This window comes from Setaria italica, chromosome IX (assembly GCF_000263155.2).
Source record: "Setaria italica strain Yugu1 chromosome IX, Setaria_italica_v2.0, whole genome shotgun sequence".
NCBI lineage: Eukaryota > Viridiplantae > Streptophyta > Magnoliopsida > Poales > Poaceae > Setaria > Setaria italica.
In genome coordinates, this window is record NC_028458.1 from 1,695,388 (window position 1) to 1,719,382 (window position 23,995).

General features: G+C 47.4%; 6 protein-coding genes and 1 long non-coding RNA gene across 8 annotated transcripts in view; 2 read left to right on the top strand and 5 right to left on the bottom strand.

The window, feature by feature from the left end:
- The window catches only part of LOC111255812, a 3,729-nt gene extending 1,830 nt beyond the window's left edge, over nt 1-1,899 (top strand). The window contains exons 2-3 of the long non-coding RNA XR_002675810.1: nt 774-1,356; nt 1,460-1,899. This is a non-coding gene — a long non-coding RNA (uncharacterized LOC111255812). The remainder of the gene's footprint in view (nt 1-773; nt 1,357-1,459) is intronic.
- Nucleotides 1,900-2,861: 962 nt separating this feature from the next.
- LOC101757815 (dnaJ homolog subfamily B member 9) lies at nt 2,862-4,576 on the bottom strand. Its single transcript, XM_004981178.2, has 4 exons — nt 4,181-4,576; nt 3,898-4,063; nt 3,586-3,680; nt 2,862-3,437 (listed from the first exon to the last, which is right to left on the bottom strand). The coding sequence occupies exons 1-4, from the start codon at nt 4,508-4,510 to the stop codon at nt 3,222-3,224; spliced, it is 807 nt and encodes a 268-aa protein (XP_004981235.1). The 5' UTR covers nt 4,511-4,576; the 3' UTR covers nt 2,862-3,221.
- A 170-nt stretch (nt 4,577-4,746) lies between these two features.
- On the bottom strand, nt 4,747-7,859 carry LOC101758232 (hsp70-binding protein 1). The gene is made up of 6 exons (XM_004981179.4): nt 7,485-7,859; nt 6,987-7,129; nt 6,484-6,534; nt 6,171-6,392; nt 5,943-6,045; nt 4,747-5,512 (listed from the first exon to the last, which is right to left on the bottom strand). The coding sequence occupies exons 1-6, from the start codon at nt 7,571-7,573 to the stop codon at nt 4,975-4,977; spliced, it is 1,146 nt and encodes a 381-aa protein (XP_004981236.1). The 5' UTR covers nt 7,574-7,859; the 3' UTR covers nt 4,747-4,974.
- A 2,933-nt stretch (nt 7,860-10,792) lies between these two features.
- LOC105913574 (cyclin-dependent protein kinase inhibitor SMR4) lies at nt 10,793-11,498 on the bottom strand. Its single transcript, XM_012842585.2, has one exon. It carries the CDS (start codon nt 11,387-11,389, stop codon nt 11,117-11,119), a length of 273 nt encoding a protein of 90 aa, XP_012698039.1. The 5' UTR covers nt 11,390-11,498; the 3' UTR covers nt 10,793-11,116.
- A 1,178-nt stretch (nt 11,499-12,676) lies between these two features.
- On the bottom strand, nt 12,677-15,117 carry LOC101759297 (ribosomal RNA large subunit methyltransferase E). The gene is made up of 6 exons (XM_004981182.3): nt 14,853-15,117; nt 14,693-14,779; nt 14,529-14,591; nt 14,334-14,435; nt 13,168-13,426; nt 12,677-13,022 (listed from the first exon to the last, which is right to left on the bottom strand). The coding sequence occupies exons 1-6, from the start codon at nt 15,093-15,095 to the stop codon at nt 12,913-12,915; spliced, it is 864 nt and encodes a 287-aa protein (XP_004981239.1). The 5' UTR covers nt 15,096-15,117; the 3' UTR covers nt 12,677-12,912.
- Nucleotides 15,118-15,179: 62 nt separating this feature from the next.
- LOC101758897 (uncharacterized protein At5g02240) lies at nt 15,180-17,275 on the top strand. The gene is made up of 7 exons (XM_004981181.4): nt 15,180-15,315; nt 15,602-15,873; nt 15,978-16,014; nt 16,114-16,211; nt 16,318-16,379; nt 16,658-16,781; nt 16,919-17,275. The coding sequence occupies exons 1-7, from the start codon at nt 15,255-15,257 to the stop codon at nt 17,036-17,038; spliced, it is 774 nt and encodes a 257-aa protein (XP_004981238.1). The 5' UTR covers nt 15,180-15,254; the 3' UTR covers nt 17,039-17,275.
- Nucleotides 17,276-18,101: 826 nt separating this feature from the next.
- Nucleotides 18,102-20,847, bottom strand: LOC101759705 (scarecrow-like protein 30). 2 transcript variants are annotated; one of them, XM_022822903.1, is made up of 2 exons: nt 20,526-20,847; nt 18,102-20,339 (listed from the first exon to the last, which is right to left on the bottom strand). In XM_022822903.1, the coding sequence occupies exon 2, from the start codon at nt 20,207-20,209 to the stop codon at nt 18,275-18,277; it is 1,935 nt and encodes a 644-aa protein (XP_022678638.1). In that variant the 5' UTR covers nt 20,210-20,339; nt 20,526-20,847; the 3' UTR covers nt 18,102-18,274. The 2 variants fall into 2 exon arrangements, with proteins under 2 accessions (XP_022678638.1, XP_004981240.1); XM_004981183.3 differs by having other exon boundaries at nt 20,436-20,847.
- Nucleotides 20,848-23,995: the final 3,148 nt, after the last annotated feature.

Sequence of the window (23,995 nt, forward strand, 5' to 3'; positions counted from 1 at the left end):
ATACCCCTCATTTATTGTTTGTCTCCCCCCTCTTGCGCACCTTTAATAAGGGTAGATAGGTCTTTTTACAGCTCATTAAATGCCTTTTATCAAGAGTATCCAAACAGCTTTTGCTAAAGTTTAGCAACTAAAGTTTAGCAACTTTTAGCAACTAAAGATTAGCAAGAGGAACCAAACATGCCCTAGGATGGAAATCAACAACTGTAGGTTTTAAGGACGTGATTTATGAAACATTAAATGGCTCTATTGTAATTAGGATTTTCGCACTATAATAAATCCCAACAGCTGGCATCACAGTTTGGATGGATTTTATATGGGAGGCTGAGAGGTCCTAATTTTGTGTCTTGAACTAGATATGTTGGGCCTAACGAAATTTAGGGTCTTTCTATCGATCGAGATGGTGTTGATTTCAGCAGTTTTTTCAGTTACAGTGTTTGAATTCCCAAATCAAGGGTAGAATGGGGAGATGATGAAATGGTAGGCATGCTGTTTTTCTCTAAACCTTAGGAAGTTTATTTGTGCCCCCATGCTGGGTGGGATACAGGTAGCTCTGGTTTGTTTTTCATATGGCTTTCTGCATAAGCAGGGAAGCATGTTTCATCTGTAAAGGAAGGGGAATGCCACTGGATGTGGTGAAAATTTAGAAGGAATGTACTGAATGGTGAACGCCTACCAGATGTCAGAAAATATGGGTCAAATGAAACTTTTTTTAGGAAATACATCTCTTACGAGGCTATAGATTGTGAATGAACTGATACCTTTTTTTTCTGCAGGCATGTCAATAACCGAGAGCTTCACGATATACCATGGGGATAATTTGCTTACAAATGGACCTGCGGGGGTGCAGCGGAATCTGGCCGGCCGCGTCGTGTACAAGAAGCTGCTAGGGCCGCAGTACATGTCGTTCCAGCAAGTGCGGCGCTGGATATTGGAGATGTTCAACGTGGACGAGGCGAGCTTGTGCTGCGGCACATCGTGCCTGTAAAGCCCAAGAACCAGGCGCGCGCTTACAACATGGCGGTTGATATAGTAGGGCTTGATTCCTGGAGGACATTTCTTGAAGTGTCATTGCGCCAAGGTGTCTCTTTGGTACTCTATGTTCAGTGGCAGGCCAAGGCGGCGTCAGGTCCCGTTTGTGAAGGCGCTATCGGCGAGAAGAAGAGCGCCACACCTGCTCTGGCTCCAGCTCCGGCCCCGGCAACTGCCCCTGCGCCCACTCCTGCTCCTGCTCCTGCCCCTGCGCCTGCTCCCGCTCCCGCTCCCGCCGCTAAAGAGCCCACCGTGGCCGGTGAACAAGGCGGAAGCTGGGACAGGGAGGACCCGGGCCGACGTCTCTACCGCTGCCCTCTGTTGGAGGTACCTTATACTAGTTCCTTTTCCCATGCCATTATTTGAAGAAATTTATAGATTAGAGAAGTAGTCAAATCTACAAATGACCTCGATTCATTCCGCTTCCCAGGATCCTGGGGGAGTGTGGATTCACGCAGTGGCGAGGCCTTCCCTGAGAAGGCGACCATGCACATCAACAACCTCCTGAGTAGGGAGGAGTGCCTCGAGCAGCAGGTCGAGAACCTCCAGGAGGAGCTCAACGAGCTCCGTCGCCGGTACGTGACCGGCAGCAGCCATCGTGACGGGCAAGACAGCGAGACACGCCCACGCCAAGTCCGCAGAATGATCTAGGACAACTGATGGTGTACCCTGCTTCTCCCAGTTTGCATGAAGTCCTCAAATGTTGCTAGTCATGCTGTCCGTTTCTTGTTCGTTCAACCATTTGTTCAGTCATGTTGTTGCTAGAGCATGTCGCTCTGAACAGTCTGAACCGTGTTCGAATGTTATGTCATCTGTAATGTAAATTACTTGCATCAACGCATTTACCATTTCAGAACAATGTTGGACGTACTTCTTATTTTGTCGCTACTTGTATTGGTTCAAGTATCATGTCGAACAACCGTACTGAACCCCAAATCTTGCACAAGTGACAATCTGAAAGCTGCAAACGCATTTGAATCCATAAAGGTCTGCAAACAGGCGAGAGTGATCACTATCCATTACCACTCAAGAATTTCTCATGTTATCCCCATGTCACGGTAAAAAGAATTTGAATATTACCAATCAGTACAACATTGTAAAAACTTGGAACACCTACAACATGAACAAGCGGAAAAACACAATATGAAGCTATCACTGATTGACTAGCAGTAGAAGACTGCGCACATGGAAAACGGAATCCAAAACAAATTGGAATAGAAATTGTTTCGCGTGTAGTATATATGACCAACTCTTGTGCGAGGAGCACTGAAAAACTTACAAAAAAAAACTTCTCCGTGCATATCCTCTTCACGATGCAATGTAGAGCAATCTTCTTAGTGATATCCGAAATGTCTATGTCACTATGTGAACAACAGTGTTCTCCAGATTCTGAAAACTACCAGCACCAGATGCTACACGCTAAAAATGTTCAACAGAAGACAGGTTAAAGTCTTAAAGCACAGTTAAATAGGGTTAGATCTTAGAACACAAGTAGAGGCGGGATCAGAGAAAGAATTCAATATAGTAATGGTATAATGGAAGTGTCATTGACTACAATGCAAAGACGACATGTGGAATTATGAAATGTGCTCTGCTCTGCCTTCAACGTGTTGGCTACCTGCGTCGTCGCTTGATCAGGCTCCAATAGAGGATTAACATACAACTCTTGATTTAGCCTTTCCTTTTTCAAAACAGGACTCACATGAACCCCATTTGTAAATAACTGAACAGAAAAACACATTCAATCTGCATTCTGCAATACGGACAGAGATACTGCATATTTGATTTATTCATGGAAGTTCAGAGTTTCAAGGCATCTCAAACTGTATGGCTGGAATATAAAGAACAAATATGCATTGCATGAGGTCACCCAAGTCTCACCAAAAGGATCACACTTCATGTCATCTGCAAAACTGTATTTGACCTGAATTATCATGGCAGGACACAACTTTGTTCTTTTTTACCCCACCATTAAAAGAACATTTTTACTCAAAAACTTTGAAGGCAATAAAATTTTTGCCATTGGGCTTTCCAAACAAGCTGCCCTTGTAGAAACCAGAAAAAATTATGAAATCTGCTTGTATAAGCTCATAAGCTTTCGACTAGATCCCATGACTAGCTATTATCACCAGCAGATAGAATACATACAAGAAATATCGTATAAACATCAAGTCAGTAGAACCAGCAATGGTCTAACCGAGTCCAAGTTCTTTCTTCAGCTTCTCAAGGGCAGCCTCTATTTCAGAAACACCATCGTCAAAGTTGTTTGTTACTGTCTTGCTATCCTTAGCATTTTTTGCTTGCCCTCCAAATTGTGTGTATGGATCATTTCCAGTGTCATCCTTGGGGCTGGAGTCATCAATCTTCAGTTCATTTTCCAGAAATTCCACGAATTCCTCACCAATTGCCTGATTGAGCAGAATGCAATAGATGGTTTACATGACATTTCCCCAAAGGTACAGCTAGTAGCTGCAGAATTATCTATCCTAAATAATTACATGGTGATTCTCAACAACAATAGTTACAATAATAAATTGTGGAATAAAGCGAACTTACTGCTAATTCTTCCCAGAGGCTTTTAGGTTTCTGATCTGAATTCAACCCAGCTTCCCAGTTCTGAAATTCTGTCTGCAGATCTTTAAGGAATTCCGCTGCAAAAGGCACAATCACTATGGTCTCAAGTTTCCAGTGGCGTGAAAACATTTAGTTGAACTAGACTAAAAGTCTTATATCTCCACATAACAACCACTATGGTCTCAAATTTTCAGTAGAGAATTGGAACCTCCACTTCACACCTTTTAGGTCACATCAAAGTTTCCAACGAGGAACACAGCTCATGAAAGCACAAGAGGGGAGAGAATTCAGTACCGAACCCATAGAATGGCTCCTCTTCAGCAGTTGATTTGCTCTCTCTGGAGCTATAGGAGGACCATGACGAATCTGAACTGCTGCTCGCGTACTTGGATCGGCTCTCTGAGTTCATCAGTGTGTTGTAAGCATGCTTGATCCGCAGAAACTTCTCCTGGGCATTAGGCTGCATCGACAAAATCCACGAAGCTAACGGTAAGCAGAGTCACAACCAACGTTCGTCAAACGGAACGCGAAGGGATAAGAGCGCGAGCAAGCAAGCGGCAGCGGTCGCCACACGCACTTCCTTGTTGACGTCCGGGTGGTACTTGAGCGCGAGGCGCCGGTACGCGCGCTTGATCTCGTTGGGCGCCGCCGACGGCGACACGCCGAGCACCTCGTACGGGGACTCCCTCCGCCTGCCGCCGCCGGCCCCAGCGCGCGCCCGCACTCTCACCCGCCGCCAGCGAGGCGCGGGGCCACGACAGGAGAGGCGCGCAGTGGGGTACGAGGGGTTGGAGACGATAGCCAGGCGAACGAGGGCACGCGGCGGCGGCGGCGGCGGAGCAGGACGCCTGCTGGAGAAGGCGAGCGGGAGGGGACGCGGAGTGGCGGCCTGCAGTTGTAGCGCCATGGCGCAGCCGGGCGACCGGAGGCAGAAGAGATAGCTGGATTTGTTTTCTTTCGAATGGCTCGCCACGAGCCTTCTACTGAGCGGGCCAGGCAGGATTACCAGCCGTCCAGATCAAGCGGCACCGGGCCACCGGGACCCATCGGACGGCCATCCTTAAACTGAAAAGCGTGAGAACAGATGCTAGTTCTTCGACATCTCAATTCTCAACATCGTGTAACCGCAACAAAACAATCCGATTAAAATTTAAAAGCATCAGGATTGAACCCTCGTGCAAAGAGAATTCACAAGTAGCATTGATTTAAAGCATCAGAGGATACAAGTATACCAACGACCTCCCACAAATCATACTCTGAAACAAAATGCAGAGCATGTCATCAGAATACGACTACAGGAGTTTGCACAGGCCAAAAGTCAGAGACTTCCATCAGGTCTGCTATTTCAGCCTTCCACAAGCGTGGCAAAGTCTAAGAATTGGAGTTGGAGGACGGCCCAGGGCCAAGCAGCAACTGCGGCGCATCCTTCTTCTCGCTGCCGGTATCAGAATCATCTTTCGGCGCAGGTCTTGCAGCTGCCCACGCACGAAGCGGTGGTTCGAACATCTTTCCCGCAACATCCGGTGGGGGCTGTTGGGGTGCGTCCTCTCCAGGGAGCACCACGAGGCCTTTCTCCCTGAGGGACGACGGCTCATTGTAGCACTCCTTCCAGAGCGAATCCACTAGCTGCCGCTCCTCGCGAGCAGCATGGAGGTCGTCAGCGTCCATCGCACTGATCCCTTCGATTCGGCTCTTGAGTATGTCTTTCAGCTTGTCTTGGTCGGGTAGAGTGTTACCGGATGTCTTGTCCTGTGCCAACTCGAGGAGACCACTTAACGCAGCTTCACGCACTAAGGAATCATCGCTGGATGCGAGGTGCATCATCAGCTTTGGAAGACCAAGCTCTGTAGCTATGCTCCTGTCAGCTTTGTTGTTGTGCAGCAGATATTGTGTGAGATTGAGAGCTTTCCTGCAATGATACAGCAGATGTCATTAGCACTGCAGTTGAATAATGCCACGAACAGCGAACGTTTCAGCCAATACCAAAGGCAAATTGGTCTAAAGTTCAGTAAAACAGATAAAATGGCTCCAAAACACTCTGTGCAAAGGAGCATCCCGTACACCAAGCTCTCGATGATTGCACACTACCATCAGAAAAAGAAAATTTCAATACCGCATGAGCACAATATCACAACATGCTAATATTGTTATGTTAGTATGTGGCTGCTGGTTCATAGGGTCCCTATGGATTCAAGAATAATCTTTGTAAGTGTTACCCTAATTATATACTACTCTCTAAGACACTGTTTAAGAAGATGCCTCAAAATCAACCAAATTGTAAATAAGTCCTACAAAATACTGGTATTCCTGCTCTCCTAGTTAATTAATAATCAACATACCTCTGGAGTCTGGCATCATCAGAACTAAGAGCATCCTTCAACCCAGCATAACCATTTCCCAGGCGGAATGCAGAAATTCCAGGCTGGTTATGACGAATCAAAGCTGCAAAAGATAAATGTATGAAGTTTATGTTAGCATGAGCAAAAGAAGATACTGTGTGCAATTAACAGCACAAGTCTAGCAAAGGATTATACTCCTTTGAGGCTATGATCAAGAGCTATACTTACAGGATATTGCTCCTAAAGCTTTCGTGCGTGCACTTGCACTTGGATCTGATTTGAAGTTTGTCAACAGGGGCTCGAGTCCATTGGATTCCATGACAAGTTGCTGACTCTTGGGATTGTTCTGCACAATTGTACTCACAACTTCTGCCGCCCTTGCTCGGATGCCAGCATGTGAATTTTTCAAGTAACTAAGTAGAGGATCTAACCCACCAATAGAATGTAGATCTGTTTGAATAATTGTATATGTGGAGTCATTCGGAATAATAACCAGAATAAACATTTACAGGAAGCATTGATTTTCAACTACGAATCTTACCATTTGCCATGTCAATGGATTCCACATGCTCTTGTAGCTCATCCAACATATCTGCAAGTATAGCAAGTAAATTGCTATTCCAGAAATTTAACATACTTGAAGTACAACTATGGTAAAATTTAAAATTCTGGCGAACAGGCAAGCAACAACAGTAAACATCATCAATCATTAATTTCTCAAATGGCCTTCGACTTGAGGGTGTTTGACTATTTTTGCATATTTTTCGCATATCAATTAGCCTAGATCGTTACTATCACAGAGCATTTGTTTATTGTGTTTCCACATCCTCTTATAATCGTACAATACCCTGCCTGTGGATACTAAGAGTTGCACGCATGCTGATTGCTGATGCGTTAAATATCCAGGTTCCTAGTTATTAGATATCTACCAATTGCTGAACATATCAACATAAAGGTAAACAATTCAGAATACTAGGCCGAGCCTCTTGTCTGTAAAAAGAATGAATCGACTTAGGAAGTGGCGTGGAATGCTCCACACGGTACCTTCAATGTTCTCTGGGGTCACACCCTGAGACTCCAAGACATCTTCTGGAGTTTTCATCACCTGAGTGATCTCCTTCATCCTCTTGACAACATCTATCGTGTTGGCTTGCATGGCCTCCATGAACCATTTTCTGTCTTCCTCGCTGCAGAACAGATCAAATGAAAATATGAACAACAGTAACATTTGATTCCATATTGTTATTTTTTCGAATGATATGCATCAAACTATGATCAAGTAGATGAATAATTACAGTAATACAAAACCATGACTCACACTGCACTTAGACTAAGAACGGTAATTTTGGCAAGCCACACGAATTAGGTAAAGGACGTCTCTTATTTGAGTTCCTAAAGCATGCGGAGTAGTATGATAGTAACTGAGCACATGAAGTTTGAACACTAAGGTAAGCTAATGAACACTAATCATCCATTAGGGTTTTGGCACCGGACGAGCGAAAAAGGGAGGAAGTACGGGATCCGGAGACGCGAGAAACAGACCTGAGAGCGCGCGGCGGGTTGGTTCCGTCGCCGTGGGCGATGCTCCACTTCAGCAGGCCGTTCCAGTCGGGGCCCCCGTCCTTGGCCATCTCCGTTCTGCTGCTGCTGCGCAAGATGAGGCGAGACGAACGGCAAAAGGCGATTGCTTCAGGCGAGATCGGTAGGGTTCTCGCTGCGAGGTGGATCTTCCTCTGCTTTTATGGGGTGTGGTGTGCGGAAGTGGCGGTGGAGAGCAGGGGCTTCCCGTCGTCGTCAGCTGTGGCGTCGTGTAGATGCGGCGGCGGATTCCAGAGTACTCCGGAACCTGCGGTGTGCGGCCGCGGCTGGTCGTCTCCTCGACAACGTCTATGGGCCGCAAAACGCTTGAGCGTTTGGTTACCCTCGGCCCATCTGAGGTGTACGGATCCGGGGGCTCCTATATGGCTTCCGTAAACCAAATAAGCAATATAGCTTTAAAATCCATTACACCCGTTCGGGATGTTTGGCGCTACTTCGCTCCATGTAAATTAACTTCACCCCACCAACTCTAAAAAACTTGCAGCCAAACACGTCTAACTTCACCAACTTCAGCTCTAAAAAAGTGAAGCTAGGGGACAGATCCACGTTTTTGGTGGAGTACCTCAGGGGTGCTCCAAAAACACAAGTTTCTAACCTCCTCGTAGAGTTGTGGTTACTTACCCACCATTGCCACCGGTTACACAACTTACCGATTCGTTTCTAATTTTTCTATCCCCTCCCATCGTCATTTCCTCCCTCTACCGCTCAGCCCGCCGCGACCGGCTCGCCCCCGACAGCCAGAACGCGCCGCCCCCGACCGCCGTCGTCCGCCGCCACCAGCCTGCCCCCGTCCGCTGGACCTGCCAGCCCCCCACCGCTGTTGCCCGCCGCGGCCAGCTCGCCCCCGACCACCAGAATACGCCGCCCCCGACTGCCGGAAAGGGCCGGCGGCAGGCGAGCTCCCCCGAGCGCCGCAGTCGGGACGCATTGCTAGCGGGGGAAGCTTCCCAGGTGCCGCAATCAGTGCCCATGGCCGACGGGGGCGAGCTCCCCTGGGTGGCACGGTCAGGGTGTAGGCCGGCAGGGGCGAGCTCCCCCAGGGCGGCGCGTGCGGGCTGCAGGACGCCGGCCAAGCTCAAGCTCCGTGTGGCTGCAGGCAAGCGAGATCCCATGCGCTGCTGCTCTTGCAATTTGCGAACAGGAAGAAAGAGGAAAAGGCTAGCTGAAGCCTGCTGATTGCTTGCTCATGTAGATGAGATTCGTTTTCATCGTCATTTCCGATTGATGATTGATGAGCAAGATTGTTCTACATTTTGCAGGATAATTTCTCGTAATACATGTAGCACTGTCTAAAACTGAGAAGAGAAGAGGAGAGGGGAGAGCGGGAGAGGAAGAGGAAGAGGAAAAGGAGAAATAGAAGAGTATGACATGTGGACCCATTCACAGAAATAAAATAGACTATTCTCAGCAAGTTCTCATGTTTCTGGAGCTGGATCACTACAATTAGTCAAACACGTACAACAACTCCATGTTTTTTTGAAGTTGGTGGAGGAAGCTGCTAAAAGATGGAGTTAGTGGAGCGGAGCTGTTTTTTTAGCGGAGTGTTACCAAACACCCCCTTAGTAAACACCACCTTAGTAGTAACAAACTAGTTTCAACATTTTTTTACTATTGAATCAACATCTAAATTAACATATTCAATATTTTCTGAAATATAGATCAACATATATTCAACATTTTTAACTGACTACTTCAACATTTTGGCAAATTGGATTCAACATTTTTCCAGAGAAGAATCAACATTTTTGGGAATTTTTTCTTCTTCTTCAACCGCCACCGCGACAGCGAGGCCAGCGAGCCCCGGGAAGCGGCAGCAGGGTTAGCGCGTGCGAATGTCGGGGCATCGGCGGGAGGAGGAGCGCCGCCGAGGTGCCTACAGGGCCGGCGTCGGAACTCCTCGACCGCGGGGGCCAGCGGCGATGCTCCTCAACGGCACACACGGCCGTAGCGCACAGCTGCGGGCGGGGCAATAGAGCTCCTTTGTCGGGGCAGCGGTGGCCGAAGGCAAGGCGGCGTCGGGTCTAGTGGAGAAGAAAGGGGCTAGGGTTGAGAAGGATGGGCATATCCGACGGATGAGGGCGCGTGCACAAATCTCAAACAAACAATGGAAGGCATATAACTAATGAGGTACCGGAAGATATATAGGATTGGCCTGGAGTCCGTATCTATGTTCCGGAAGGTGTATAAGAGTTATAACTATAAAGTCCAATTAAACCCATTAGCTACAACTATTGTATGGCGTTAACTAGCTAACTATTCCGTTTTGTTGGACCCTTAGGTAAATCAGCGTGGGGATGAAAAAAAATGTTGGGTGAGGTAAGTTAGCGTGGGGATGAAAAAAAATGTTGGATGAGAAAACGTTGAATAAAAAAAATTAGAAAAAGATGAACCAACATTTTTCCGACAAAAGTTGAACCAACATTTTCGGAAGCTTTCTTCTCCCGCGCCGGTGAGCGGCGCCGGGGCCGGGCTGCACAGCGGTGCACAGGGGAGGCGAGCGGAGGCACACTGGCGTCGGGGGGCGGGCTGCAGGGGCGGCGGTGCCGGGCTGCAAGGGGTGGCGGCATGGGGCGTACGTACGGCGCCGGCCGCGGGGCCAGCGACAATAGGAGGTGGCGGGGGTGGAGGAGAGGGTGGCAGTGGGAGTGGAGAAGGCAGGGGTAGAGTGATGTGTGTTAGGGTTGTGGGGATCTAACAGTGTGAGTTGTTTTGCACGTGGCGGCGGGAGTGGAGGAAGCAGGGGTAGGGTGATGTGTGTTAGGGTTTTGGGGATCTAAAGGTATGAGTTGTTTTACACGACTCTCAAACACTGGAAGGTGAGGGAAAAAAAGGTGAGGGAAAAAAAAATCTTCGGGAAGATGAATATACGGGTCCACCACGGGGACGATGGCGTGTTTGGGCTTGGGCTTTTAGAAGCGACCTCCTCGACAAAGTTAAGATAAAGCCCAATTATCTGCCCATTTGTGGTGTTCGGACCGATTCGATTCTTCTCGAGCTATGACACAGAGCATGCCCGTACGGTCTCTGAGCCTGAAGGTGAACTCTGAAGGCGCCTCCTCGAACGTTCGTAAAACCAAAAATAAGGGGAAAAGTAGCCATCGCGAGGGAGGCTCATTTGAAATTCGTCACAGAAATAGCATATCCCACAAATGCGACGACACACCACAAAATTGTGCTGTTTCGATGCTAGCATAGATGCAATCGCCAGCAAAATTCAGCTGCTTGTGCTTCTCGTAAGAGGAAGATCTGAATTCCGAAGAAAAGGGGGAGTAACACAAGGCCCCCACGGCAACTTGCATGAACATTTACATAATCTTGCATGCACGTACAGATTGCACACTGCCACAACGTCTACCAAAACCACTCCTAATCGACTCCCTAAGTCCTAGCAGGATCACACACACAAAAGCACAGCAACAAATGCCTGCACACCCATTTTCTCCTCCAAAAACCAAAAACAAAGATGTGCTGCTGCCGCTGAATCCCCTACACCCTACACTAGCTATCGCTGGTTCACCAACCGCACTGGCGGCCGGACCATCGCCGCCGGCGCGCGCGCACGTAGGCACGCAAATTCACGCGCAGCTGGAGGCCGCCTGCCTCCGCGGCGGCGCGAGCACGAACAGGGCCTCGAGGTCCGGCGGCTGGAAGTAGCCGCCCTTGGGCGGCTCCCGGCGCTTGCCGCTGCCCCCGAGCTCCGGCAGCGCGACGGCCTTCTTCCTCGGCGGCGCCGCCGGGCACGGCGGCACCACTGGGATGCGGCAGTCCTCGCGCCTCGGCGTCTGCCACCCCTCCTCCGCCGCTGCTGCCATCATCGTCTCCTCGCCGTGGTACTCGACCTCCATCATATCACTCCGGTCTCCTGGGATGGTTTGAAACAGTGTTCCGTCTCCTCTCCTTGCCGCTATGAACAGAACAGAGCAAGAGCAAGCAATCTCGGTGATGGCGATGCAAGCGAGCTGGTGGAGCGGTAAATATAGCGGTGGGCGGTGACGCAACGGCACGCGCGAAGTGGAGTCCAGCGGCATGGCGGTGACGTGATGGGGGGCTCCATTAGGGGTGCTCGATCGGTGCATGACTTGTGGGGACGAGATGGGAGGGACCCAGATGTCAGTGGGGAGTAGGTGTGCGGCAGCTTGTGCGGGAGGTGGCGGGGTGGCTGGGAGAGTTACGTGTCACCGACTGGCCGGTGCGCGGGAAGCGCGTCGGTCGAAAGTGTCGGAATGGTCTAGAGCTGCCGTCCGTCCGGATTCCTTGTGCCGTTCCCACCGTGCAAACAAGAAAAAGACTTTGCTACCTCTGCACTGTACTGAAGACAGAGGATACTACCGTAGTAAAAACCTGTCTGGAACTTTCATTTTTTTTTATTTTTTTTACTACGTTACCATCTGGAGTCGAATTGTTTTCTACAGTATGAATCGGCAAAAGGCAGTAGACTTTGATACATAACGAAGGTAGCAAAACCCTCCAAATGCTATGGAAAACCTACTTTTTCTTGGACAAAAACCCTACCTTTTAGGATCGGAAGGAAGCTAACATCACCGAATGGAGTCTTCACCGATGTAAAAAAAGCTGGTAGCCTACCACAGACCACGGTCCACAGGCGAGTTACTCCGTAGTATCCTAATCGTAGTGGAAGAAGCCGAGGATGGATGGATAGACTAGAAAATGGTACGGTGTCGAGCATAGCACTTCGGTACGTGGGTCTCTCGCACCGGCAGACCAGGTTGTGGTAGGGAGGCGCGACACGTGGAGCCGGCCCATTGCTGGCCAACAGAAAGGTTACCGCCAGCGTGGCACGGCCGTGTCCACGTGGCACTGCACGCGAGACAGGACACGGGAGTCGAAGGCGGAAATCGAAAACCTCTGGCGGCCTCTCCAGCAGACAGACCAGCGCCTCCATTCCATTGCATACGGAGTAGCCCACAAGACCGCTGGCGGCCCAGCAGGCACACGACGACGAAGAAGAATCTACTCAGCAAACTCTGGCCCTATGGGCCGAGAACGTTTCTTTTTGTTTCCAGGTCGCAGGTTCAGTTAGCCACAAGGTCCTGGAAACATCGGCCTATGTACAGGTGAGTAGGTGACAATCCGCCGTGACCGAAAGAAGAAAAGAAAGAAATTTTGCAACAAGCTGGTGCCAATAAAAATCAAGGATTTCATGGTTCATAGTATTCCTAGCACAAGCTACTAGCGTAATTTCGATTAAGTTATTACACAAGTGGCACCAAGGCTTTGCGGCACCTTACCCCCAAGGATCAAACAGATGTATCGCATTGCCAGTTTGCCAGCAGAACAACTACCCCAGCTCAAGGCAACTGAATTGCCCTGGGGTGGAGTCTGCCGCTTGCCTTCTGAAGCACACTCCTTTCTACCTCAGACCTTCGCAGATCATGTAGATCTCCCTTGAACTAGGCCGAGTCGCTTTGGGTCTCAACAATGATACTTTCTTGAACTTCACTTTACAAAACTTGCCAAACCCTGCACCAACGCAACAAACAGTCTTAAGTCAGTTATAGCTGCTGCGAATGTTCCTCTGTCAGATGAAACAATAACACTTAATTCGTGCTTTGGTGGAAGAGCAAAGAAGCACTTCTCAAATCAATAATGGTCCACTTATATTAACCTGATACGTCCTCGTTCTCAAGAAACTTCAATACTAGGTTGCCTCCGCGACGAAGAACACCATCCTCGTCAGGATCAGGGTCTGTAGAGCTCAGATACTTTTCTATGGTATCACTGTAATCAGATTCTTTTAGCTTTATCTTCCCTAATGCCAAAGAGAGAGCACGCATGCCCAATTCACAAGATATAGCTTCATCTTTGGTTGTGATCCCTGAAATTCGTGGACACATGTCGGACAGTATCACAGAGAATCCTCGTTCCTGTAGAAGAGGATAAAATCCATTAATCAAACTACAACCAGCACTGATTACAAGTTCGCAGGACACAAAGAAACTGGAATCCATGATTTGGTCTTTCTAATCAGAAGTTTGAAACCAAAAAGGGAAAGCTTGGCTTTTCGATTGATGAATCCTCCTAAGAGCGGTACCACAGGGTACAAAGGACAGAGGTTTGGGTTAATGTACATCATACAGAGGGCTGAGCAAAAAAAATGAGCTCAGCTTCACTCAAAATGATAATGCTCCCATTATAACAACTAACAGTTGTGCTTTTCATTTCAGGACTAAATAATGAATAAGTACATTGCGGCCTTCGATATTCAGATTATAATTTCTTGCATCTCTAGTTCCTACTCCCTATGGTAAATTGCCTCTTTGAGTCGTATTCGAAGTCTAGGAATGCTTGTCTTTCCAACTATGAAACATTATATATCTAACCTAAGTGCTAATGTCACTTCAACAAACTGAAAGTATCCTAGGCAAATCTCACATTCAGTCCAATTCAAACTTAATTGAGCAATATGCCAGCATGCCACCATTCATTGGTGTAGCAATCATCGCATCCAGTTACCCAGATAACCGATGGCATCAAGAACCAAGCCGCGATGTGGGTCGCTGCGGGAGCCAAACATTTGCAGGAACTCCTTCTGGCCCCCCTTTTTTCTTAGTTTTAATTGACATAACAGAGTTTTGGCTTTCCCAGTTTTGGGGAGGCGAGTGTACATTGTGTATAGAACTTTTGTTTTTGGCCCGTCGGGTCTTCCCTCTTTATTAATATAGCAGCAGCTCTCCTACTGGCTCGTTTCCAAAAAAAAATCATCGCATCCAGTGTTCCTGACTAAGCAAAGCGGATAAATGCAAGCAGAAGTAAGCAAACAAACAATCGAACCTGTGGCGACATTGCCCGAGCCTGCTGCTTCATCAGAGTCATGACATCTGCACAGACCGTCCTGACCCGCGAGTCGCAGTGAGCAGAGGGGACCTTCACCTTCTGCTCTGCAACAACCGAGTCATCGAATCAGACCGACGGCCCATCCATCAATAATCCATCGCACTGACGAACAACAATTCAACCTTTACTGACCTTAACATCGACACCGACGACAACGCCGCCCTTCTCGAGGGGACCCAGGTTCTGACACGCCACCTGCAGGAAGCAACCACCGGGCAAGTTAATCGCATCTGGAAATGAGGACTGATCACATACTGAGAGCTCGAGGAGACGAGGAAGAGTAAACGGATCGTCACCTGGAGCCACGCGCCGGGAGCACAGCCGAGGTCGAGCACGGCTGCTCCGGGGGTGATGAGCCTGTGCTGCTTCTGCATCTGGATCAGCTGCGGCAGCAACGCAAACGGTCAGCGGCATGACACGGGAAGAGAGAGCCACAGGGAGAGCGCGGGAGCTGACCTTAAGTGCGGAGCGGGCGACATAGCCCAGCCGCTGCGACTCACGGTAGAAGAAGTCGGCGGTGCCCCCCGCGGCGCTCATGGCGACCTCGTCCGACGGCGAAGGCGACGGAGGGGGGATTGCTAGGGTTTTAGCCCGTCGTCTTTCCTTCCTTCTTTTTTTTTTTTTTTGCGGAGAAGAGGATTTAGCCCGTTCTACATAATGGGCTGGTCCGTGTTGGGTTGGGCCCTTGGGCCTTCGCATGCGTAGCCTTTGCTACAGTAAAAGGTGACGTGGACGGCCTCGGCGCCGCGCGACCCATCGGATCGGCAAGACCTTCTAGACGGTTCTCAAACCCACCGGCCACTGCGGTTATCGACAGCACCAGGTCCTCCACGAATCGAGTCGCCGCGAGCAGAGGTCATGGCGGATTCGGCCGCGCCCCGTCCAACCGTCCTCGTCACCGGCGCCGGCGGCCGCACAGGTAGCTCTACCTTCCCCGTCAACACCGTTAGTGACGAACAAGAGAGATGTTCTGCCAATTCGCCTGTTGGTCAAGGCTGATGATACTACCTGATGGGGAATTTTGGTTGGCTAGCGTGTGGGAATTTTGATCGAAATGAGAATGCCTTCGATTTTGGTATACCCACAATTTAACTGCCGTCTTCATAGATATAGTTTTGCTAGTAAAGTTGCACTAGGTGTGTACGATTTCTGCAACTCTATTTTTCTTTGCGCCCTCTGCTCACACTGGCATTACTTGATGTTAGGCCATATTGTGTACAACAAGCTGAAAGAGAGATCCGAGCAATTTATCGCGAGGGGCCTAGTGAGGACAGAGGAGAGCAAACAGAAAATTGGGGGAGCAGATGATGTTTACATTGCTGATATAAGGGATGCAGATCATCTAGTGCCTGCTGTTCAGGGTGCTGATGCTCTCATAATCCTCACAAGTGCCGTCCCGAAGATGAAACCGGGTTTCGACCCTAGCAAAGGTGGGAGACCTGAGTTCTACTATGAAGATGGAATGTACCCTGAGCAGGTTAATTGACTGAATCTTTCTCCAAGATCACATGTACTTGTGCATTCATACAATTTTTCATCAATTTGTGACTTGTGATAACATTGTCTTTGGATGTGCTTTAGGTGGATTGGATTGGCCAAAAGAATCAGATTGATGCTGGTGAGCATATTGATCATTCTGCTTTATGGTTCAATTTTTTTTTTGGGCACATAATAAGTCAGTATAGATGTTTGTTAAGTGGATTCCCTCTGCTGACAGCCAAAGCTGCTGGAGTTAAGCATATAGTGTTGGTGGGATCCATGGGAGGAACAAATCCTAACCATCCATTGAACAGTCTTGGTAATGGCAACATACTGGTAAGTTGGGAGTCTGATTATTTCCCTGGATAACTGCTTTCCAGTCTCACTTGAATCAACTTATTATAAATGTGATTATCTTAATTATTGCATGTGTTTGCTGCAGGTATGGAAGCGCAAGGCTGAACAGTATTTGGCAGACAGTGGGGTCCCTTATACAATTATAAGGTACACGGTGCATGTAGATCGAAACAAAATCCTTCTGCTTGTAGTTGCGTTAGTCTCATTCCAGTATATTTCTCTCATATGTTTTGTGTATCTAGAGAGGCATTTATCTGGATTGTGTGAACAAAATGCCAGCCTTTCTTTTCTGGAAAAGTTATTTCATGTAGCATTGTCTTGTGTAAAGGCTTAAGCATGGAATTCATACAAAAGAAAGTAGTCAATTTAATGTCTACTCTGGTATATAATCTGATGCTCTTTTCTTATGTGTTTTCAAATTTTAGGCCTGGAGGTTTGCAAGATAAAGATGGAGGAGTGAGGGAGTTAGTTGTCGGAAAAGATGATGAACTTCTCCAGACTGACACAAAGTCTATTCCTAGAGCTGATGTGGCTGAAGTTTGTGTTCAGGTATATATGCACTAGACCACCATCTTCACAGATGTGACTGAAAGAACCAGGTTAAAATTGGGTATGGCCATGGACCCATTGGACAGCATGGTGGAACAACAATTCTGATCTTAAAACTTTTTTTTGCCTGATAATAGGCTCTGCAGTATGAAGAGGCAAAGTTCAAGGCGTTTGATTTGGCTTCAAAGCCTGAAGGTGTGGGCACACCAACGAAGGACTTTCGGGCGCTGTTCTCCCAGATCATGGCTCGGTTTTGACCGATCCGCTAAGAATCCTAAGGTCTACACACCGTTGGTTTCCATGGTGTTGCATTCCATTGCTTGTGGACTTGTACTAGATATATAAAACTAAGTAGCTTGTGTAATGGGGAGCTGTAATTTGGTGTGAATCCAAGTGTGATTGCAAAATCGCATTGTCAAACTACTGAAAGGAATCGGTGCCTTATTGTAAGATCCTTTTTCTTTCGATAAAGTAATCCGTGCCTTATTCTAAGATGCGCTGGTGTGGTTAAAGGGCTCTTTCTAGTTGCCATTGCCACTGTGTACGCTGTTAACACCAACCAGCCAACTTATTCAGGCGTGGCAGTTTGCATAAATCCCACAGAACAATTTATTCAGGCACAGCTAGTACATCTGCTTAGGTTCTTCGGTTGCAACTTTCCCTGTGGCTTCGAATGATGCAGGTAAGACATGTCCTAGTAGGTTCTGATTGCAAATTGGTGTCTACTTTTGGATGAACTTTTCGGTCATCCAGCTGGTTCATTGAACAAGGCAGATGGACATGGCATCACGAAACTTTTGGCTCAGAACTAGGCAGTTCTTCAGTTAATTGAAAGCAAAGCTTCATCAAATTCCCATGTTGCTGGTGACTATCTCATCACGCAAAAATGATTTACTAAAGCAAGAAAGCAAACAATGAAAAATGATTTACTAAAGCAATGAAAGCAAACAATGAAGAAATTTTATTGGAGCTTGCGACTCAATGAACAAAAGGTTGGTGTATTCTATGATAGAAGAGGAAGAGAAAGTCCTATAACACTATTACATAAATGTGGTGGGGTATGCACTTACAGGCTGTATCTATTCCAATCAGTTTGATCTTCAACATCTTCGCTACCAGAAAAGCGCTAGAATTCATTAACATAAACATTATACATGATGAATTGCTGAATCCGTATATAAATGCATCGAAGGAACGGAGGCAAACAATGAACGAAATTTATTGGTGCTACTGATTCGATGAATAAAATTAGTGTCTTCTATTATATGATAGGAGGAACAAAGTAAGCTACAGCAAAAACCTGTTACTTCATTGCACAGATTATGCAGACACCAACAAGCATCTTTTATTGCAGGCAATTAAAATTTCAAAATTTTGGCTTCAGGAGAACGGCCAGAATTCATGGACATAAACATCATACAACAAAATGAAATGACGAAAAAAAATAATAAATTCATAGAAAATGTCAGCTGAGCCCACTAATATTTACAGGTCTAGCTAGTCCATGCTGAAAGAGCAAATATGATACGGCCCTTCCAACCTTGTAGCATCCACTTGTTATCTTCGTCAACAAGGAAATCCCTGTGGTAGCTCTTGCTCACCTTGTATCTTGCTCTCTTCATTATCTCTTCGTTCAGGCGTAGCTGCCTAAAACCTGCCCTGAGGTTCCTCATCTGCCACTGTTTGTAGGTCTCTGGCCTTTCAATCCTCTCTGTGCCCTCACAGGCAATCACATTAAGAGCTTCCCGTCCAAAGAATTCACTTTCTATCAGCAGCCTATGTTCATCCATCCGTGAGGCATTTGCTTCAAGCATATCGAAGATTGAAGAGAAAAAAAACATAGCCTCCTTGAACCGTGTCACGAAGAAGGGTGCATTGTAAGTACCATTGACAATCCCATGAACGAACAAATGGGGATTCAACTTTCTGATTGTGTTCAAAACCCTTGTTCTGGGGCTGTCATCTGTTACTGTCTCGTCCATCATGTTCCTCATTCGGTAAAGGCAGTTGACGACAAGATACTCATCGCTTTTTATCTTGAGATCTTCAACTTGGATGGTATCCCACTTGGAAGCAATAGCTTGATATTCGAAGGGAATGTTGAACATACGGGCATACTCATGTAACCGTCGCCCTGTCGCCTCTATACGCTCTGCAGGGCGGAATCCTGGTAGGGGAAAATCGATACCAGTGATCCGAAGGCTTGGGGGCCCACCACATCTCTTTGAGAGACGCTGCATGAGGACTGGCCACTGAAAACCATACTGTACCCCATAGTCAATAATGTGCAACCTTGCTTCACTCTTAGAAGCATTCAAGATGGTCGTATTTGCAACGTAGTGCGATATTAACCTAAATGAGCATGCCTTAACATATAAACCGAATGCTCTCAGCATTTCACCAGTAGAAGTTCTCTTTGAAGTAAGTGAACGGTAGATGCTGCTACCAGTGCCAGCTAGGCGAGCCTCGAGACCATTAGCGAAGTAGTGTGCCAATCTCTGGCCAGCATCTCCAGTAGCAGAAGAATGCTTCCTAATCTGTTTTAACAACTCATTTGCGTTTCGGTGATCATCAATAGCTGCGGCCTGAGCACAGTGTATAAGTAGGGTTGTGAGATCGACCGCCTCCTCTTCTGGACTAGTACCAGATCTTCCCTTCCTTCGGCCTCTTCTATTTCCCGATCCTTTCACATATCTGCCATTGATTTGTGCTTCAGCTGGCATTGGTGAGTGGAACTCGCAATTTGCATCAGTACACAAAAGGACTTTGTCAAACATCTCTCGGACAGTCTCCTCATCGCACAATGCCAATTGTTTGCTCTTCCTCTCCTCCATCTCCAGATCATCATCGTGTGGGTTCTTCGTCTTCCTACCTTTATGAGTGGCACCAACTGAACACTCCACCACCATCTGACTAGGTAATTGGGAAGAGTTCTGATTACTTGTGACCACATCATGAAATCCTCTGCTTCCAGTGGACTCACAATCGTCAGTCATCCAAGATTTCATTTCATAGGCCTGTGCCATGATAGGCTTAGCAGACTTAAGAATGTCAACAAAGGGTTTCTCGACGGCGAGGAGGGCTGAATCCTCCACAGATGCACTGCTAACAGGGTAGGATTCGTCATCCTCATCTTCGAGAAGGAATTGATTGATGTATGCAAGGACCGCATCATCGGCATCATCGGCGCTGTCCAGCTCTGTTGTGGTTGTTGATGCCGGACTCGGTGTGGTGCAGCCAAGCATGACCCAGGGTGGCGATGGATGAGAACTCACGGGAGGGTTGTGGCTGTGGAATCCATATGAAGGGAAATATTGAACTTGTGATTGTTGTTGGAGGGAGAAATTAATCATGTGAGGGGTGGGCGGATTTGGGGTGGACAACTGATCACCAAAATCAAGATTATCACGAGAACCAGGGTCCATCATAATTCCTTGAAGCTTCTATCCACAAGAAAGCCTATCCGTGTCGCAGTCACTTATAGGTTCATGAATCTCAATCCCACATCTACTGTAACTCTCTTTTTCCCTCTAGAACACAACGATTCCGCTTAGAGAACTACAAATGGCAAGAAAGCTGATGATGGAACAAAGTATTGGCATCCCACGTTTTTGCCGAGAAGTAATTTGAAAAGCGAAAGAAGATGAGATTTACCCTACAAAGCGATTGAAGAACATGGACGGGCAACTGTCTGGCAAGATCTGTGATCTACGCTACTAGGAAAGACTGGCAAGCGTTGCTTACTTGCTTAGTTGCGGCTCCAAGGAGACGCGTTGCTCTCCATCCTAAGCCTGGGATGCTGGCGCTGATGCGTGTAACCTTGGAGGAAGAAAGCAGTGGTGATTCGGGGCAGCGGCAGCAAGAGTCCAAGAACAAGAGCTCTGGTTGGGGTATGCGGCAGTCGCCCGTCGGGCGGTGGTTCTCTTTCGTCAACTGGGAGATTTGTTTACTTAAGTTGCATCAGCAACGAATCAGCAGTCGGATTGGTGCTCCTGTGTTTGGTAATCGAGGTGGGAGGAGGGGATGCACCTCGGTGATGCGCGAGGAGGTGCCGCCGCACGGGACGGGTCTGGGCGCAGAAATGATCGGATTCTCTGCGAAGGTAACTATGGTTTGCAGCCGGCAAGGACGAGCCATCTTCGCCGTAGTATTTTTCTTTTCGTTTCCGAAATATACCGGACTTTATTTTTATTCCCGGATGTGGCCACACTATGCATGTATGGCACATCGAAATGAAGTTTTTTCAAAGGATGATTGATTAAGGTAATATTTATTCAATCATAGTAATCAGTACAAGCATCATTGAGTCCATGATCTTTTGTGAAGCAAGGGCAATGGCAATCTTGATTTGTTCTTTAGGTGCGTTTTTTTACTACTCCCAGTTTATTTAGGCTCACAACAAAACTTATGCATCTAGAAATGTCAAAACTAATAATAATTTGGGATGGAAGGAGTATCTTTTTAGATGATTTTACTACCTATACAAGACATGGAACTAAAAGCATTGCGAGCCGCATGCGTGGTCATGGCAATTGATGGCAGGAAGAATCTGAGTAGGCCCTGAAGACCAAAACACCAATCACTGGTGTGGAACCGGACGAGATGCCGGGGACAATTTTATGATGATGTACCAAGCGCAAACGAAATTGGCCCGTAACACTTGTTCTTCGTCGCCACGATTGGCCCAAAGCTTGTGACCTTCCCCACCTGGGCTGGAGGCCTACAGCCGAATTTTTTTTATATATTTTTTTATTTCAGTATTTTACAAAATATATGTTCTAATAAAAAATTGTAAATTTATATCTATACCGCTGTTTGAAACGGCTATAGCCAGATGAAACGGCAGAAAGTACATTATAGCAAACCTTACCACCACTTGAACCGGCGGAATTTACCTTATCTGGATAGCACACTTTCAAAAAATCATAACTAATTTATATGAACTCCATCTATAAACTTTATATGAATTTTAGGTCTGAAACTTGTGTCAATTATTTGAGTACCAAGATAGCTTCAAATAAAAAAAGTTTTAACTACAAAGTTATAGATCTCGTCGAGATCTACAATTCTAACATAAAGTATATCTCCATCCGAGTTTATATGAATTAATTATAATTTTTTGAAAGTGTGCTGCCCAGTTTCAATCTAAAATTTGAATTTTAATCTAAAACATGGATCGATTATTTGAGTGCCAAGATAACTTCAGATGAAAAACTTTTTAACTACAAATTTGTAGATCTTGTCTAGATCTACAATTTTCATATAAAATTTATCTTCATCCAAGTTCATATGAATTAGTTATGATTTTTTGAAAATGTGCTACTCAAAGAAGGGAAATTCCGCCGGTTCAGGTTCCTGCTACGCACCTTCCGCTGTTTCATTTGGCGATAGTCATTTCAAACGGTAGTTTTCTAATTTTTATTACGATATATATTTTTGCAAAATACTAAAATAAAAAAAATATAAAATTAAAAAAATTCGGCCTACAGCCACATCACCCCGGCCCGAGGCCCAATCATCCGAGCGCGAGCCCCGTTCGTCCCTTCCGCTCCGCTCGCTTTCTGCGGCGGTGCCAGCGCACCACGTGTCCGGCGTCCTCCGAAGTCCAACCTGACGCGGGGCCGCGGGGTGGAGTCGGACACCGATGCGTTGCGACGTGTGCGGCAGGCAGGGCGGCGCTTGCGCTTGTCCGGGCCGACCCCGCCACCCGCGCACCGTCGTCCCAGGCTAGCGGACTGGCTCGAGCCGCGTGCTGTGGAGGTCCGGCGATGGCCGGCTGGCCGCGCCTGCTCATCGGGTCAATGCAAACACTCCATGCGATATCTGGGTGAGGTCACGGCGGCGATCCGATCATCATCATTGGCCGCCGGTCAATTCCTACCTCCCGTGAGTCCATGACACGCGACGCAACGCAAGGTGATGCTCCTCCATCCATGGGCACCATGGCAGGTCCCCTGCTCGGCCAAGTTCCAATTCCAACCGAACAAGGAGGTGGCGCCAAATGCTGCCCTATCAGTCCATCCAGCGATTCTAGGTGTAGGACTCGCCACTGCATGCGTACACCAACTTGCAAGCAGCCAGGTGATCGACGACTACCGAGAAGAGCTTGCCTGCTGGACGGGCTGGGACTCACGGAGGGAAACTTGCAACTTGGAACTGCAAGCCTACCCATTTCTTTTTTGAAAAATAACAAGCCTACCCATTTCTTTTTTGAAAAATAACAAGCCTACCCATTTCACGTCTGCTGTCTGTCTGCAAGCATGTGCTGGGCTACAAAGCATAAACCTAGTTCTCAGGGGGAAAAAAAGAAAAGGGCGTAAGCATCTACTGCTGGGAAAGAGTGAGGGCGATCTCAGGTCAAACCCTTATCAATTTGTGTCCAGACTCTGGTCAGTAGGAACAACACCAACGGTGACCGAACGCAATCTTAATGGATCCAAAAACGACAGCAGCTGAGCTGACGCGCAACCAACCCAGCGCACCCGAACACGAAAGAGAAAAGGAGGAGGAGGGGCCGGGCACATGGCCTTCTGCTTGTGTTCTTCTCGAGCTGCCAGGGTGCGATTGGTTGCTTGCACCACCCTGGATACGAGCTTCCCGCGTGCGAGATTCATTGTTTGTTTGGTTTGCGTATCTGCTCGGCTAGGCTCTGCGCGTGCAAGATTCCCTCCGCAGCTAGGCTCTACCGGTGCGAGCAAATCGACCGTATCTGCCGGGCCAAGCTCGCGTGGTGCAGGTAGTTAGCCATCTAATGACATTATTAATACATTATTAGCACATATTAAATGATATTAACATATTTCGATTAAAATTAAGGAGTAATAAGATAAACTAAGAGCTATACGTAATAGTTTCCGTAATAAATGTCATTACGATGATTATTTAAATATTTTCATCTCATGCAACCCGTCCTCGTACGAGCAACCAAACAGCTTTTCGGGAGAGCTGGCTCGTGCGAGCAGACAACCAAACACCATGCTCCTGCATGCAATGAGTCTGGCTCTGGGGAGCCAGGTTGGCGGGTGCGAGCCAGGCTAGACTCCTCCATGCAACCAATCGCACCCAAGTTGGCACACACATTTGGCTCGGATTCTGAGATGCCAAACCCCTCCACCCCGGTCTGCCTGTCCAACGGGAAAAGATATGATCCATCCATAATTAGGGGGCGTTTGGTTCCCTTTGCTTATTTTTGAGCAAGTGTCACATCGATGTTA

What these genes read in the sequence shown, in the direction of transcription:
- LOC101759705 (XM_022822903.1), bottom strand. Translation starts at nt 20,209, where the DNA reads ATGATGGACCCTGGTTCTCGTGATAATCTTGATTTTGGTGATCAGTTG.
- LOC101757815 (XM_004981178.2), bottom strand. Translation starts at nt 4,510, where the DNA reads ATGGCGCTACAACTGCAGGCCGCCACTCCGCGTCCCCTCCCGCTCGCC. An exon ending in GGAGCCATTCTATGGGTTCG is followed by an intron (nt 3,681 to 3,897) that starts GTACTGAATTCT and finishes TGCCTTTTGCAG; the next exon opens with CGGAATTCCTTAAAGATCTG. An exon ending in GCCTCTGGGAAGAATTAGCA is followed by an intron (nt 3,438 to 3,585) that starts GTAAGTTCGCTT and finishes CTGCTCAATCAG; the next exon opens with GCAATTGGTGAGGAATTCGT.
- LOC101758897 (XM_004981181.4), top strand. Translation starts at nt 15,255, where the DNA reads ATGGCGGATTCGGCCGCGCCCCGTCCAACCGTCCTCGTCACCGGCGCC. An exon ending in CGGCGCCGGCGGCCGCACAG is followed by an intron (nt 15,316 to 15,601) that starts GTAGCTCTACCT and finishes ACTTGATGTTAG; the next exon opens with GCCATATTGTGTACAACAAG. An exon ending in GTCCCTTATACAATTATAAG is followed by an intron (nt 16,380 to 16,657) that starts GTACACGGTGCA and finishes TTCAAATTTTAG; the next exon opens with GCCTGGAGGTTTGCAAGATA.
- LOC105913574 (XM_012842585.2), bottom strand. Translation starts at nt 11,389, where the DNA reads ATGATGGAGGTCGAGTACCACGGCGAGGAGACGATGATGGCAGCAGCG.
- LOC101759297 (XM_004981182.3), bottom strand. Translation starts at nt 15,095, where the DNA reads ATGCGAAGGCCCAAGGGCCCAACCCAACACGGACCAGCCCATTATGTA. An exon ending in CTCCCGGCGCGTGGCTCCAG is followed by an intron (nt 14,592 to 14,692) that starts GTGACGATCCGT and finishes TGCTTCCTGCAG; the next exon opens with GTGGCGTGTCAGAACCTGGG. An exon ending in TGAGAACGAGGACGTATCAG is followed by an intron (nt 13,023 to 13,167) that starts GTTAATATAAGT and finishes GCGTTGGTGCAG; the next exon opens with GGTTTGGCAAGTTTTGTAAA.
- LOC101758232 (XM_004981179.4), bottom strand. Translation starts at nt 7,573, where the DNA reads ATGGCCAAGGACGGGGGCCCCGACTGGAACGGCCTGCTGAAGTGGAGC. An exon ending in AACCCGCCGCGCGCTCTCAG is followed by an intron (nt 7,130 to 7,484) that starts GTCTGTTTCTCG and finishes TCTGTTCTGCAG; the next exon opens with CGAGGAAGACAGAAAATGGT. An exon ending in ATCCATTGACATGGCAAATG is followed by an intron (nt 6,393 to 6,483) that starts GTAAGATTCGTA and finishes TTATTCAAACAG; the next exon opens with ATCTACATTCTATTGGTGGG.